The sequence below is a fragment of the Podarcis gaigeae genome (genome assembly GCF_964106915.1).
Source record: "Podarcis gaigeae genome assembly, chromosome: 8".
Taxonomy (NCBI): Eukaryota; Metazoa; Chordata; class Lepidosauria; order Squamata; family Lacertidae; genus Podarcis; species Podarcis gaigeae.
The window spans coordinates 57,397,511-57,414,265 of record NC_139684.1 but is presented as its reverse complement, the minus strand read 5'-3'; the positions used below and the strand labels follow the sequence as shown (position 1 = coordinate 57,414,265).

Sequence of the window (16,755 nt, the reverse complement as noted above, 5' to 3'; positions counted from 1 at the left end):
ACAAAGCTGTTGAACAGCCAGCCCTACAGAAGTAGCCTTGCAAGCTAACATATTCTGCAATAACTTATTAATTGCTTTGTGTTGAGAGCTTAGGCAGAAGGAACAAATCTAAGGCTCCCCCTTCCATTCCTATCAGCCTTCCATTTATTTGGTATTATAGGGGTTTCCAAATGAGATGGTCTGGCTTCCAGGCCGGCTCGCCATCACTTCAATCCAGAGCTGATAGGCGTCTGCATAAATTTCATGGGAGGGAACATGCTTATTGGAGTGGAATACTTCCTTGGATAGCTCAGCTGGTAGAACACGAGACTCTTAATCTCAGGGTTGTGGGTTTGAGCCCCATGTTGGGCAAAAAGACTCCTCCAGGTTGGACCAGATGACCCTCATGGTTCCTTCCAACGTTAGGATTCTCTGATTCTCTGAACACAATACTCCACTTTTGCAGGGATGTTTTGAGCTGATCCTACGCAATCTTGGTGCAACCTGGTCTTGGACTACAGCTCCTATCAGTCCTAGCATCATGTGACGCCTGTTGGGTCTGATGGGAATTGTAGGCCAAAACCTCTGACCTGATGCAGCAGGGTGAGGAAGGCTGCTCTAGCCCCTGAACTGAGTTGCAGGGCTGATGATTTGGCCATGTTAATCTCTCCAAAAAAGCCTTCCTCAAAGAGGAGAACCAACACCAAGGCCTCGGTTACAAGCACAAGCCAGCATTTCCTCTTGAATCCAGTCTTTACCAAGAGCGTAGAAATGTGTCCTCTGTTCGGAGCGTGTTACGGGGGCAGAGATGGGTCATTTGCACTGCTGCCCTTTCCTGCTACAGCCGTCACATCGTGTTTGCAACGCGCAAGCAGAAAGTCTGCCAATTCAAGCACACTAAAGCACAGAGGCTGTTGTGGGAAATGCTGCCATCCTCTCCATTTGTCACCGGTGCCCAGCCTGGATTCTGAGACAAAGGAATTTTCCACTGTCCTCACCACCCTTGCGTGTGTGCCCTGCCAAACAGACACTTGCTTTTTGCTTGCTAGCAGACAGGGCTGCCTTCCAGCCCCTTCGCACAAGTGACGCTCCAAAACTACTTTGCTTAAAACAGCATTGTGTAACCTTTGAGGTCAGCCAGCCCACCCTTTGACTTGCCACCTGAAATTATTCCTCCAGAGCATATACGTATAACAGGTAGGCAGTGGACTACAACTCCCATCATCCCCAGACAGCATGGCCTATAATCAGGGGTGGCTGGGAGGGCAACCATATTGGCTACTGCTAGTCTATCCCAATGGGTAACTCACTGGTGCAAGCTGAGCAACTATAGATATTAGCTATCTGGAGAGCCTTTGCTGTATGTATTATCCCTTGTGGCCATGAAGCCTCTGGTGCTACTGTTTGAGCTGCTGTGACGCCATGGAATGTTCATATTTGCTGTGTTTTTTTTTTTTTTTAAATATTTATTAAAGATTTTCTTAATACAATAGAAAAAACAAACAAAATAACATATAATTTTACAATAACCATATTTTCTTCATTTCTTTGGACTTCCTCGCATCTCTCGTTCCTGCGTTCCAAGTTTTTTGAGCTTTACCCAGCAATTTATCACCTTGTTTCAATTCTTATATTATAATTTTCCAATATTGTGTCTCTAGTTTTAGATAATTTTACCCAAACCTTAAAAGTTTAATTTTAGCATAATATTTATCCAAAATTTATCTTTTCTTATATTTTCATTTATCTTCATATTCCTTTTAACTAGCTTAATGGTGCCATATTGTTAATAATCTTACATCTTTCTTAACACTCATACAATTTACAATATTTTTGTAAATAGTCCTTAAATTTCTTCCAGTCCTCCTCCACAGCCTCTTCTCCCAGGTCTCGGATTCTGCCAGTCATTTCTGCTAGCTCCATATAGTCTATCAGTTGCATCTGCCATTCTTCCAGTGTGGGCAAATCTTGGGTTTTCCAGTGCTTGGCGACAAGTATCCTTGCTGCTGTTGTTGCATACATAAAAAATGTTCAGTCCTTCTTTAACACCCTTTGGCCGACGATGCCCAAAAGAAAGGCCTCTGGTTTCTTAGGGAAGGTATACTTAAATACCTTTTTCAACTCGTTATATATCATTTCCCAGAAAGCCTTAACTCTAGGGCAGGTCCACCAGAGGTGAAAGAACGTCCCTTCAGTTTCTTTACATTTCCAACATTTATTATCAGACAAATGGTATAGTTTTGCAAGCTTGACTGGAGTCATGTACCACCTATATATCATTTTCATAATATTTTCTTTCAAGGCATTACATGCCGTGAATTTCAAACCGGTGGTCCATAACCTTTCCCAGTCAGCAAACATAATATTGTACCCAATGTCCTGTGCCCATTTTATCATAGCCGATTTGACCGTTTCATCTTGTGTATTCCATTTTAGCAGCAAATTATACATTCTTGAAAGTACCTTAGTCTTAGGTTCTAACAATTCCGTTTCTAACTTTGATTTTTCCACCTGGAATCCTATCTTTTTATCCAACTTGAAAACTTCTTTGATCTGAGCATAATGTAACCAATCTCGCACTTTATCTTTTAATTTCTCCAAACTCTGCAACCTCCAATTATCTCCATCTTTTTCTATTATTTCCCAATATTTCGGCCATTTGGCCTCCATATTGAGTCTTTTCTGGGCCTTAGCTTCCATTGGTGATAGCCACCTTGGGGTCTTATTTTCCAATAAGTCTTTATATTTTATCCAGACATTGAACACTGCTTTCCTGACAATATGGTTCTTGAAAGCCTTATGACTTTTGACCTTGTCATACCACAAATAAGCATGCCATCCATAAGCATTGTTAAAACCTTCCAGATCCAAAACCTCAGTGTTTTCAAGAAGCAGCCAGTCTTTCAACCAGCAGAAAGCTGCTGATTCATAGTACAACTTTAAGTCTGGCAGGGCAAAGCCCCCTCTTTCTTTAGCATCAGTTAGTATCTTAAACTTAATTCAGGGCTTTTTGCCCTGCCAGACAAATTTGGAAATATCTCTTTGCCGCCTCCCAAAACACTCCATTTTATCCACAATCTGTAAAGTCTGGAACAAAAACAGCATTTTTGGCAATACATTCATCTTTATAGCAACAATTCGTCCTGACAAGGAAAGTTTCAATCTTGACCAAACTTCTAAATCCCTTTTAATTTCGGACCAACACTTTTCATAGTTATCCTTAAATAGACTCATATTCTTCGCTGTTATGTTTACCCCTAGGTATCTTACTTTTTTAACCATGTTTAACTCTGTCTCTTTCTGAAACCTTCCTGATTCTGAAGGTGTCAAATTTTTTTCCAATACCTTGGTTTTCTGCTTGTTGAGTTTAAATCCCACCACCCGACCAAACTCCTGAATCAATTGTAATACCCTTTTCGTACTAGATTCTGGCTCCTGTAGGGTCAAAACTAGGTCATCTGCAAATGCTTTAAGTTTATACTGTTTCGCTCCGACCTGAATTCCTTCCACCAACCGGTCTCCTCTAATCATATTCAAGAGCACCTCCAGGACTGAAATAAATAACAAAGGAGAGATAGGACAACCTTGTCCTGTTCCTTTTTCAATTTTAAACTCTTCCGTCACCACATTGTTCACTATCAATTTAGCCTTTTGTTCTGAATAAATTGCATCTATCCCATTCTCAAATCCCCGTCCCACTCCCATCCCTTCCAAATTTTTCTTCATAAACTTCCATGAAATGTTATCAAAGGCCTTCTCCGCATCTATAAATATTAACACTGCTTTTGTATTGATATTTGTTTGCAAAAGTTCCAAAATGTCAATAATGTTCCTTGTGTTAGCAAACAAATGTGTACCTGGGAGAAAGCCTGCCTGGTCCTTGTGAATTACTTCATTTAAAACTTTTTTAAATCTGCTTGCTAAAATGTCTGCAAATATTTTGTAATCCACATTTAGGAGGGAGATGGGACGGTAGTTCTTAAGTTGTGTCTTTTCAGTTTCTAGTTTGGGTATCAATGTGATGAAAGCTTCTTTCCACGACTCCGGTGCCTTCTTCCCCTCCATAATTTCATTGCAAACCTCCATTAATGGATGTATCAGATAGTCTTTCAATGTCTTATAATATTTGGAGGTAAGCCCATCTGGCCCTGGAGATTTGCCCAATTGCATATTCTGAATGGCTTCTTCAATCTCTTGTTGTGTTATTTTATGGTTCAGGATTGTTCTATTTTCTTGTGACAGCTTTGGTAGACCATTCCTTGTCAAAAATTGTTCTATCTCAACCTCATTTTGCGGCCCTTGAGTGTAAAGTTGTTTGAAATATCTCTGGAAACACTTTCTGATCTCCATTGGATTCTGAATATTTCTTCCTTCGATCTCTAGATTTGTGACCGTATTCAATTTTTGTCTCTTTTTCAACTGCCATGCTAACAGTTTTCCACATTTATTTGCCGATTCAAATGATCTTTGTTTCATTAGCTTAACTTTCCACTCCACTTCCTGATTTATCAATTTAGAATATTGTGCTTGATAAAGTTTAATTTCTCTCAAAATCTCCTTTGACTTCGGTCTCGATCTTAACTTCTTCTCACATTCTTTAATTTTCTCCAAGATCTTGTCCTTTTTCTCATTCAGTGTTCTCTTCTTTATAGTGTTCTGTTGTATCAGGAACCCCCTCATGACCGCTTTACTTGCGTCCCAGATTATTCTTTTTTCCACCATAGTGTTCAAATTTATCTCAAAGTAGTCCTTCAAAGCTTTTTGGGCCTTTTTAGTAATCTCCTGATCTCTAAACAAATTGTCATTCATCTTCCATCTGAAGGAGCCGGTTGGAGTTAGTCTCATATCCATCTTTACGGCGTTATGGTCGGAGCAGGTCTTTGGGCAGATTTCCACTTTTCTAGTCTTAGGTGCCAGACCTCTAGTTATCCATATTTGGTCGATTCTTGTCCATGTCAGTTGGGCTTCAGAAAAGAATGTTCCTTCTCTTCCCAGGGGGTTCTTTGTTCTCCAAATGTCAATCAAGTCCATATTGTCAGTCAGTTCAAAAAATGTTTTAGGTAGTCTGCCATCTTTTGACACATTTTGGCTATGTGACTTATCCATGTTGGTTGATGCCACCCCATTCATGTCTCCCATCATGATGATGTTGTCATAGTTCAGATAGTCCAGCATTATCTCATGCAGCTTCTTATAAAATTCCGATTTCCCCTCATTTGGTGCATAAATTCCTAATATCAAAAACTTTTCTCCTTGGTTTTGTATCTCAATTGCCAAAATTCTTCCTTGCTCATCTTTAAATAAAAACTTTGGTGACAGGCTCTCCTTTGCATATATCACCACTCCTCTTTTCTTGACTCGGTCCGAAGAGATAAATTCTTGGCCTAATCTTTTGTTTATTAACACTTTTCTGTGGAGCCTGGTCACGTGTGTTTCTTGCAAGCAAATAATGTCCAATTGTTCTTTTTTCAATATGTGAAATATTCTTCTCCTTTTTTCCGGGGAGTTGGCGCCATTGATGTTCCAACTCAGAAGTTGCAGAGACATCCTGGACAAATCTGTTATTCCTCTAGTGGTGGTATCTTTTTCTCCTGATCTTCAGACCCCAAAGGTGTAGGTGTAGGTGCAGGCGATGGTCCAGACCCTGAAGGTCTTTCGATCCCTTTCTGAAGGTCCTCTCCGTAGGTACTCAAAAAATTTTCTTTATCCTCGGCTGTTTTGATTTTCACTTTCTTCCCTCTGAATGTAAAAGATAATCCTTGGGGAAATTCCCACCTAAAAACGATTGAATTGCTCCTCAGCAATCTTGCTAACTCAGTGTAGGTGGATCTAAGGTCCAGAAGTTGTTTTGGGATATCTTTGTAGATCTCTGCTCTTCTATCCAAAATTTCAAGTGACTTTTCGTAATGTAGGCCTAGTATTTTATCCCTTTCCTCCTTAGATCTCAAAGTAATCAAGCAGTCTCTGGGCCTGTCTTTCCTTGTTAATTTTCCAAGTCTAAAAGCAGTCACAATTTTAAAGTCCTTTTCTTCCTCCAAAGACCAAAACTTGGAAAATTCTTTTGTCAGGAACTCAATTAAATTCCCTTGTTCAAGTTCTAATATTGACCTCAATCTCAGATTATTTTCCCGAGCCCGTAGTTCTATCATAGACAGATAGGCCTGCTGTTCTCCAATCTGCTTATGCAATTGTTTTACCTCCTGCTTTAATTCTTCAGCTTTTTGGTTGGCTTCCTCTGCCAATTTTCGATTTTCTGCGGTGGCTTCAAATAATTTGCCAATTGATTGTGCATTCAAAGTAACTTGTTCAGTTAATTTATTAACACTGGCTGTATTTTGGTCAATCTTAGCCGTTTGCTCATCCGCTTTTTTGTCCAAAGCTTCCAATTTTTCAAATATTTTATCTAGTACTGAGGTGGATCCTCCTGCTGCCATATCTTCCAGCAAAGGTTGCTCAATTCCTTCTTCCACTTCCAAAACAGCAGGAACAGATGATCTACGCGGCTGTGAAGTTAAAGTAAAAGTTGTTTGTTTAGCTTTCGCTTTAGCCGCTCTTGTTTTCCCAGTGCCACTCATTCCAATTCTGTCTACTAGTCAAGGTCAAACTGAGTGTGTTCCCATAGGAATCCAACAGCCCAGAGGGTAAACAACCAGATAGGAGGAAAGGAAAGAGAAAGCAGAGTCACATACAGTTGTAAGTCCAAAATCCCATATTTGCTGTGTTTTGGTTGCTTTTAATCTGCCAATAATTAACTTTATCAGAAATGTTGACAGAACCCTAAAGACTCCACAAAACAGCCTGAGATAGAGGGAGTGAATAATTCCCCTCATATTCACTCCCTCTAATGCGGTTGATATTTTATAACACTTCCGTCACCATCATGCCTGTCCCAGTTATTTTGTTTTCAGTTGACGTGGAGGAATAATGTTTGTTTCTTCAGTTGTGATATAAAAATATGTACAAATGCCAATAATAGACCTTGACAGAATAACACCAAAGAGACAGCCTGAGAAGGTCTGAAGCAGCCTTCGCCAACCTTGTGCCCTCCCAATGTTTTGGACTACAGTCCCCTTCAGCCCCAGCATCATATGGCTGTGCTGCTGTGGCTGTTGGGAGTGGTAGTTCAAAACATCTGGTGGGCACCAGGTGGGGGGAGATAGGTCTACATTTTTAATGAGGAGACAACTAAGGAATGACATGGAACATTCTGCACAAATACAGTTCCATGTAGTTAAACTTCATGTCAGATTGGGGTGAGATGGGAGCTGCCAGGCGCTACCTTTTATTTCCAGCTGCGCTACTTCCTTGCAGACCTTGGCCTGGTTAAGGGAGCTGAGTCAGCCACAGCTCCTTGGGCAGGGCCCCAGGCGGTTCACGGTTTGCCGCAGGAACAAATGGTGTTCAGGCGATACTCCTGGTTGCCCTTCTGGAAGGCAGAGGGACCTATGATGCTTTTTCTCCCCCTCAGGGGTGATCGCCCTGTTCTGCAGGCAGTACGACATCATCAAAGACAACGAACCAAATAACAACAAGGAGAAAACCAAGAGCACCTCAGAAAACAGCACCCCCGAACACCAGAGCGGGGGCCTCCTGCGTAGCAAGGTGAGAAGGGCCAGGAATTGGGGAGGGAGAGGCAAGGCAACCAACGTCTCTAAAAAGTAGCCTTTGCTTTGACTGGAGCTGAAAGTCCATGTTCTGCCTCTGAACACAAAGCCAGCCCAGTGATGGTCACGGGCACCATGGCAGCCTCAAAAAATACCCTGGTGGCTGCCAAGGTGCCATGCCCCTCCTGGTTTTTTTTATTTTAAAATGAGTTTAAAGTTTTACTTTTAAATTGAGATGTATGCACCTTGGGTGTGTGTGTGTGTCTGCTTCCTGCTTTTTTTGTCTCTGTTTAATTTGCTTGGGGCGATAGTGGCACCATGTGAGATCTCAATATCTTGCGAGATTTCAGTGAGATCTCTCAAGATCTTTCTGGAAATCGACACCAATGTTGGCAGAGGTGGTGGAGCGAGCAGTGTGCCCACAGGGGAGCTGCTTCAGGGGTTTCTGCCACCCGAGGTGGCTCCTTCACCCTGCCTCATGGGTGAGCTGGACCTAAGTCACAGCAAAACGTTACCAGGGAGTGATCCACCCATAACAACCAGGTGATAATCAACAGCCCCCCCCCAAAAAAAACTCCGTTGGATCCTTCTCCATCTCGCTAAAGTAAAAACCAGATTTAGAGTATGACTTGCAATATGTCAAGTGCATGAGGTGTTGAGACAGCCCCCTGGTTGTCACAGCAGCCATCAAGTCCTGAGCTAGCCCAGACAAGGCAGTATTGACATGGATATTGAAGACCCCCAAAGCTAGTGTCCTGGGAATAGTGTCCTGAGCTTGGAATATCCACCAGGTAGGGTGGGGGGGATGCTGTCAAAGGCCAATGCCAACTAAGGGTTAGGGTTTGCCTCTAATGGACCAAACTTCATAAAATCTTCTTCACCTCTACTAATTGTGATGATGCTTCCAGCTTCCCTGTGCCGTAGCCATTTGCCCTTGCCAGCCATGACCCTGCATCAACTTTTGACAAACCTCCTTCATGTTCTGCTAACTCTGCTGTTGAAGGAATTATTCATGCCACAGCGACAGTCTCTTCAGTAGCAGAAAAAGTCATTTAAGGACACATAAGGGCCCCCCACCATGTCGGAAAACCTCAGTGTGTTAATCAGAGGGACAATGACAATTGCACAACTCCAGGTGTTTCCAAAGGAAGTCAGGAAGGGAGATACTTTCTCACGGCAGCTCCAAGGGGGTCACATGAATGCCCCATTGACACAACTGGTGAGCTTCACCCAGTCTTTCTGGTCTGGTGCTAAAATGCTGAATCAAGAGTTTTTTATTGATGGCATTTTGCTTTGGCTTGACTGTATGTTGTAAAGCTGCCCTGGGAAAGAAAAATCTTTAGAACAGAAGGGTATAAATCTATTAACAAATAACACTTATAAGTCTTTGGAAGAGTCTCTCTCTCTCTCTCTCTCGCCCCCCCCCCCAAGAGAGAAATAGGGGAAATGCTCCTTCAAAGATGGTACCTGCTGAGGTGCATGCAACATCCCAAAACAAAAGAAACACATTTTCTTCAGAATTAGAGTTATTAACTATAGTGGCATTCTCCAGTTAATTTTGGACCACAACTTCCATCAGAATTGCTGGAGGGCACCAGGTTGGCAAACACTGATTTATACACATTTAGTGTGAAAGGTGGATTGATTGCTTATTCCTTGTATTTCAGATGAAAGTGAAATACACACCATCTGTTTAATCCTAGCTTCACCTCCAGCCCTCAGACTACAGATTCTCCATTTTCCCCAGGGTGTATTGACTTCACATTCCTGGGTACCTTATAATTCTCTCTTTTTCTCTCTTTCTCTCTCCTCTAGTTTCCAAAAAACAAGCCCTCAGTGAATATCATTGAAGCATGACAGCCTGATGGATGGACTCCGTTTCTCCTCTGTCTCTTTCCCTCCCTCCCTCCAAGATTTGGCAACTGGGGAAGTGAAAGGTTTTCAGAGCTGTTTGGAAAGAGTTCTGTTCAGCTGCTGCAGACTGTAGCACAAGCCTTTCCTTCCATACCCTGGAGGAAAAAACCCAACAAGCCCATCTCCATGTGGGATAGAAAAGAAACTTGGTAATGTACTGAGCTACAGCATACTTTGAACTAGGCTGTGTCCCACACACCAACAAATGGGCATTTGCTGGTGGGGCTAGGAGGAGCGTCATCTTTCACCTTGACCGTCTGTCTCTGTCTTGTCCTGAAACATTCGTCTCTTGGGAAATGCTTCAGCTCATTCCTGGTTTGCTTTCTTCTTACCACAGCTCAGTTTTTCAGTAGGAAATGCTATCCTGGATTCCAGACACGACTGCCTCCATCTCTTCGTGACAACGCTGGAGAACGCTCTGTCCCCTCTGACCACAGACCAAACCAATGACTTTGGCTAGAAATCCCACGCAGACGTCTTGCCATTTGTGCTTTAAGTAGAAACAACTGTTTGCAGGCATTCAATTTTGTGTCTTTAATACAGTCTCCGGCAATCTGGTGCCTACCAGCTATTTTGGACTACAAGTCCCATCAGTCCCAGCTAGCCAACAAAGTGAGCTGTCGTCCCAAACAGCTGGTGGGCATTAGGTTAGCGAAGGCTGCTTTAAACAAAGAGACAAAGAAACCAGAAGCACACATTTTTCCACCTGGACTCTCAGGACTCCGCTAGCTGCTTATTATAAGTTACTTTGAGCAGTTGTGAGTTTCTTATTTCCCCCCAAGTTTTGGTGTATATTTAATGTTGTTTCTCCAACTGGATAACCAACAGAGAATGCAAAAAAAAACAACAACAAAAAAAAACCACACACAGACACACAAAACCCCTAACCCCAAATCTTCCAGTTCTGTAGAACAGCAAAGAAATCTGACGACGACTATAGACAAGAATGGAGGAAACAGCTGGTGTTTTTCTCCCAGGGTGAGCCCCATCTAGGCTGCAAACTTGTTTTGGTTTTAGTTACAGATAGGTAGCCGTGTTGGTCTGCCATAGTCAAAACAAAAAAAAATCCTTCCAGTAGCACCTTAAAGACCAACTAAGTTAGTTCTTGGTATGAGCTTTCGTGTGCATGCACACTTCTTCAGATACACACAGATCTGTGTATCTGAAGAAGTGTGCATGCACACGAAAGCTCATACCAAGAACTAACTTAGTTGGTCTTTAAGGTGCTACTGGAAGGAATTTTGTTTTGCTTTGTTTTGGTTTTATTCCACTTTATTGTCATGGCTTTTCCAAAGAATCCTGGGAATACTAGTTTGGTGAGGAGCTGGAGATTATACAAATTCAGAAGAACCTTGCTGAGCCAGGCCTGAGATGTGGTCTTGGGAGTGGCCCTCTAGATGCTACTGACTACAACTCCCACCATCCCTGACGGATGGCCAGGCTGGCTGCAGGGGCTGACGGGATCTGCCATCAGCCAACAGGTCCCAAGTCGCTGGGCTACCTAGTTGGGAATTCACTTTCCAGTTGTGGGCAGCCCGGAGCCGATTAAGAAGCCCACAAGTAGGGCACAACTGTGGTGGTGGCCCTCCTCTCTTGCTGGCCCCTTGTAGCTAGTCCTGCCTGTGGACATGGGGGGTTGATTTTATGCCTGTAAAGCTAATCACCAGTGACAGCTTGGCCCCTCCATGGATTCCCCCAGTCCTTAACTAAGGGGATGAAAGCTGGTGACCACCATTAGCAGATGCCTGGAGGGAATTATCCTCTGTGTGAAGAAGCCCTGCTTTCTTTCCCCTCTGCTAAAATCAGTGTCACTTTTATTGGATGACCCTCTAGTTTTAGTGCAGGGAATTATCTGTTGCCGATGCCAAGGCCCATCATCACCAAAATTGATAGATGCCAACTACGATTCCCAGGGGTTCCCTGGAAAGCAGGAAATGGCTGTGAAACCTGTTGTAATCTGCTCTTCGGATCTGTGCTTATCAAACCATTTCTTCTTAGCCGGGTCTGATGTAATCCGCCCACAGTGTGCCAAAGCAGCTACACTTCGATCCTTGAAAACAAACAAACACACCAATTTAATTCGCATTGTGCCAAGACTGCTTGATGCAAAGTCAAGCACCTTTGTATAGGGGAGCCTCGCACCAACATGGGATGGCTGCTCTGCAAGTCATCCCAGCAACTTTGTCAGTGCAGGGGTGGATTTGGGGCTCTCAAATTTCAGTGGCACCCTGTGCAATGCTAAAATTTGGCACCCCCCACCTCTTGCACTCATTTCTATGGTACTGCTGTGGCATCCCTTGAAGTGCAGTGTCCAGGGCGACTGCACTGCTTTTCAGTGCATGAGAGGCCACAGAGGCCAAAGCCTCTCAGACAGGAGCTGAAATTGGTTGGAGAGGGGAAAACTCCATGTAGAAACTCACTCCAACTGGCCAGCAAAAGCTCAAGGTGGTTCATCCTCCTTTATGGATGCTATTGGATTTAGGGGGTGGGCTGTGGTTGTTTTTAAGGGGGCTGTAAATTATGAATTTTGTCATTACTTAGCATCACTGCCTTATTGTGTCTTATCAACGAGACTTACTTTTTTTAATCCCTTAAAAATGTCTTCTACAAAATCAAAATGTGAGAATCATCAATTTGGTTCAGTTACTTGAACCTGACCTTTCCTTTCTCAGAGCAGTATTTTGGCCTCACAACAACCCTGTGAGGTAGGTTAAGCTGTGACACACCCAAGGCCTCCAAGTATCCTTCATTGCTGAGCAAGGATTTGAATGTGATATGCACCAGGAATATGTGCATGATCAATGCATGTAGCAGGGGGAGCTAGACTAAAAAAACCAGGCACAGTTCTTGTGTGTAGGAAGCCATACGTGTTCACCAACTGGAATTTCAAAAAACTTGCCTCATTCTGAGTTGGAGTTCTGACCCCAAACCCATCTGGTGTGCTGTAGGGTAGTCATCTCACCCACAGTATAATAAGGGCAAGGCATATCCTAAATTCTCTTTTCCATTATTTCTTTCTGGCCCCTAGGGTTAATCAAATTGCCAGATTCCTGCCTTGGTCTTTCTGGACAGAAAGGTGGGAGAAGTGGTGGACAATTTTCGGCAATTAATAAGTTTTTCATGGCTGAAAGTGGACAGATCTGTGCATGTGGCAATGCCAAGCAACTTAATGTTGGTCAACTACCAGCAAACCATGGGGGTTGGCTTACAAGCCTTGAATAGTTTTAACCATGGCTTTGGTGTTATGTGCATACTCAGGACCCGTCCTTAATCATGGTTTGCTTTGCCCCATCACTCAGACATGTGGCAAGTTACAAAGCTGTGAGGCAAGAGCGGGTGGAAAACATACTAAACTTTGAAGAAACAAATCCTGGTTTGAAGGATCATCTGTGGGTTAACTCCCAGTTAACTGTTTCTTAAACAAACGATGGATTAGTGTTTTATGTGCAAACTAGCCGGGAGGGAGGGAGAAGGGCTTGTATGCATAGTGATTACCAGACAGAGCTGTGACCACAGGTTGGGATGCCACTGTCTTCCCTGGCCCTGCTCCTGTGCATGTAACAATAACCCTGCCCACACTCCGCATTCCCAAATTAATAAGGGATGTATTATTTCTTGGCACATTGATAAAGCCATGGAATCCGTTCCACTTGCTAAATGTCTGCATGTCAGGCTCAAGGCACAGGAGACAAGGAAGAAGAAAGGAAGAAAAAGGAGTCAGTCAGACTCAGATCTCTGCTTCAGATTTTTCTTCAGTCACAAACTCTGTGTCTGGCTTGAACAAGACACTAACAGCTAGCTCACTACCCTTCCCCTCAACCTCTAATTGGTTGCATAGGGATAATACAGTACTGGCCTTTTAGTGGAGGATAAATCGGGAATCCCCATGTTGAGACTGTGTGCATCACTTAATGCCCGTTTGTCAGGGGAAAGAGAGAGGGGCTGTTCTGCTCATACCCTGCTTTGGGGCTTCTTAGGGGCTTTTTGCTGGCTCACAGTGAGAGATAGGCTGCTGGCCTGGATGGACACACCCTGAAACCATCCAGCAACGCTCTTCAAACCCACCTTGCAGGGTTGCTGTAAGGACTGTGGAGATAACAAGTCTGACAAAGTGCTTTGGTCTCTCTAAAGCATGGTGTCAATGCTAGGTAGTATTCCTAGAGATGATGTATCCATGATGACATCATGACCGCCTCCTTTTTTGCATTGCTGTGTTTTTCCTGCTTCCAGGCCCTCCTCAGTCCCCCTCATCTCTGCCTTCACTGAGCTCAGGAAGGGCCTGCTCATCTGCAGGTGGAGAAGTCTAGTTGCTTCAGTTTCTGTCATGGTGTTAATGTGCCTCTTCAAAATTGTGTCTCTTCTCATTGGTGACTAAGTCAGCGCCTGCTCTAAAGCTTCCAACATCCACGCAAAGCCACTTTCAACCAGCCCCTCCCATTGACTTCCACACAAGGTGCCGGCAGATGGCATCCCGTACCACCCTGGTGCTTTCCAGAGGTTTTGGACTACAATTTCCATCATGCTGGCTGTAGAGTGCTGAGGATGCTGGGGACGCAGCTGGGCTGACAGGGGCTAATGGGAGTTGTTGTCCAGAACCACCTAATTAACAGCTACTCACAATGTGTTGCAAAACAGAGAAAAGGCCTCACTCCCCTCAGTTCTTGCCAAAATGATGGCCGAGAGCAGATTGTCTGCCTTGTTAGACACAGAAAGGTTGTTACCTGTGATAACAGTTTTGAGCAATAAACCATGTTTTTAAATGTACAGTGACAGGAACATCTCCTTTGAGTGTAAAGAGATCGACATTTCGAAAGGTCGCCAATCCTCAGTCTGGCCTTGTGAAAAACATGATATATTGGAGTTTGGGGTTTTTTGCATGGGGAGATGGGAGCTTCCTTAGCCAGATTTCGAAGGGTTCATTTTCTGAAATGGCAGATTTGTGGGATGAGACTTTCCCAAAATAAGCACACAGTAACACCTTGTACAGGAGTTCTTCGGATCGTACAGTTTGAGTTAGCAAGTAGCAAGGGAGGCTTCCTGCACTAAAACAAAAACAACTCCCTGCACATAGAAATGTAGCTTTTCAGGGGTAGCCTAGAACTTCGCTCTCTGATATGTTCACTTCCCACAGAGGCACAATTTTTGAGATGGGGAAGCATTTCAAACATACCCATAATCTGAACTCCATCCCGAGTGAGTTATCTCCCCATGTAAGACATTCCCCACAGGTTTGATATTGCTCTAGTTATTAGGATACTACAGTTTGCTCCCATGATACTCAGCTGCTTCTCAGGCCCCACCCGCAGAGGGAGTGAAAGTAGTTTGGGACTGTGGTTTGATTTAGCACTCCATATTTGGCTGCCAAAGGAGAGCCTCCTTCCAGCTGGACATTCAACCAAATTTGGCTACTTCTCTGTGCTCTATTTGTGGTACCGAGTTTCCACCGGTGTGTGTGCCCCTTGTGTTCCAAGGGCTGCACAGCGACTTCCCCGCTCACATCCTTTCATGGCCAGTGCCAGGTGTTGGTTGGGTCAGGCAGAGGCCAGTGGAGGGCCCGCCAACAGCCATCTTAATTTCCTGCTTGTCTGCCAAAAAGGCTGCGAGCAGGGCTACAAAGCAAGAGCTCACCTCTCACTTCCTCTACACCCCAAAGGGGAGCTGGAGAAAGGGGCACGGGCTTGTGACTTCACTCAGAGGTGCCAGAAGCTAGGAGCAGCACAAAAGAGACAAGACGCTGTCTCTGATCTTCCCAGAACCATGGCTTCCCCCCACCTCTTTTAGGACATACTGCGGAAGGGGGAGGGCAGGATCTCCCATGGCTCATTGGGAACAGGTGAAGGCAGGAGGGGGAGAAAATAAAGAGCGGCAAGGGGGATGCTGAGGCAAACCTGTGGTCCCCCAGGTGTCATTGGGCTACATCACCCATCAACCCCAGACAGCATGGCCAATGGTTAAGAACGATGGCATCTGGTCCTGCAACATCTGGTGGTCAAAGGTTAGCCACAGCAGCTAGGGCAGTGATGGTCAAACTTGGCCCTCCAGCTGTTTTGGGACTACAACTCCCAACATCCCTAGCTAACACTGGTCAGGGATGATGGGAATTGTTGTCCCAAAACAGCTCAAAGGCCAAGTTTGGCCATCACTGAGCTAGGGGGTCCACTGATGGTTCTTACTTCCAGACCTCCTAGAGTATGCCCTCCATATTACAGTATTTCCATCCCCCTGGACAGCATAGTATGACTTGGGAAGTCCCAATCTGGCACATCACCCACCACATGCCTTTTGGACTTCTTGTCAGGACTTCTGCACAGGTCTGACACACCTTAAAGCAGTACAGCTTCCCCTCCCACAACTAGAACCTAAAGTGGGGAAATGGATGTCGAGACTCACCTACCCTTTACACGTTCAGCATCCAAATTGGCATCCTGCGAGTGGTAAAGTGTTGGGGTGTGCATATGAGTATGTGCGTGATATCATTATCCCCTGTAATTGCAGCCTTTTAAAATGTGCGGCAATAAATGCCATTAGCGAGAGAAGAAACAAACACAGGCTGAAAGCAATTCCACGCTTCAGAGAGATGACTGTCAAGCAATCAAAAAGCACCCTCAGACTCTCTGCAGAGAGATCTTTAAAGCAGAGACGCAATCAGAACATGCTGTAGGATACAACAGAGCTGGCTGTATGTGGGGAGATTTCAGGAGGACGGAGATAATATGCATTAAAATGAGATCCAAGGTGGTACTGCATTATTTGAGAAGAGTATGGACTGAACCACAGGAATGGTTTGTAAGGGATCATGGTGGAGGATGTGCACCATACGTGGAATGTCCCAGGTTCAGTCTCCAAGTAGAGTCTAAAGACCCCTGCCTGAAACCCTTGGGATCCGCTGTCGATTGTTGTTCGAATAAGGGTCTATGTACCAGATTGACTACAACATAACACTCTATGGAAAATGGTAATCTCTCTCCCCTGCCCCGCATTTGTTTCCAACAATTGCCAAGCTCCAGTTCAGAATGGACATCCAATTAAATGTCTTGGCAGGTGGGAAATCCAGATTTCAGCTGTGAGTGATTTTCTGTCCCAGTTCCAGCTGTAGTGCAAATTACATCATTAGAATTCGCCGCCTACTTCCAGCTTTAGGAGCGCATGTGAATGCAATGAAGGAGTGAACTCGCACAATACGGGGACTTCATTTGCAAGCTGGTGCCTCATTTACTGCTTTTAACCATCGGTTTGCAATAACTCAAAGATATAAAGC

The 16,755-nt window shown here is 44.2% G+C and overlaps 1 protein-coding gene across 1 annotated transcript in view; it reads left to right on the top strand.

Moving 5' to 3' along the window:
- FNDC5 (fibronectin type III domain containing 5) overlaps positions 1 to 10,021 on the top strand; it is a 33,275-nt gene extending 23,254 nt beyond the window's left edge. Inside the window, exons 5-6 of the mRNA XM_083751994.1 lie at positions 7,448 to 7,581; positions 9,399 to 10,021. Of these exons, the coding sequence (XP_083608120.1) occupies positions 7,448 to 7,581; positions 9,399 to 9,440 (176 nt within the window). The 3' untranslated portion in view covers positions 9,441 to 10,021. The remainder of the gene's footprint in view (positions 1 to 7,447; positions 7,582 to 9,398) is intronic.
- Positions 10,022 to 16,755: the final 6,734 nt, after the last annotated feature.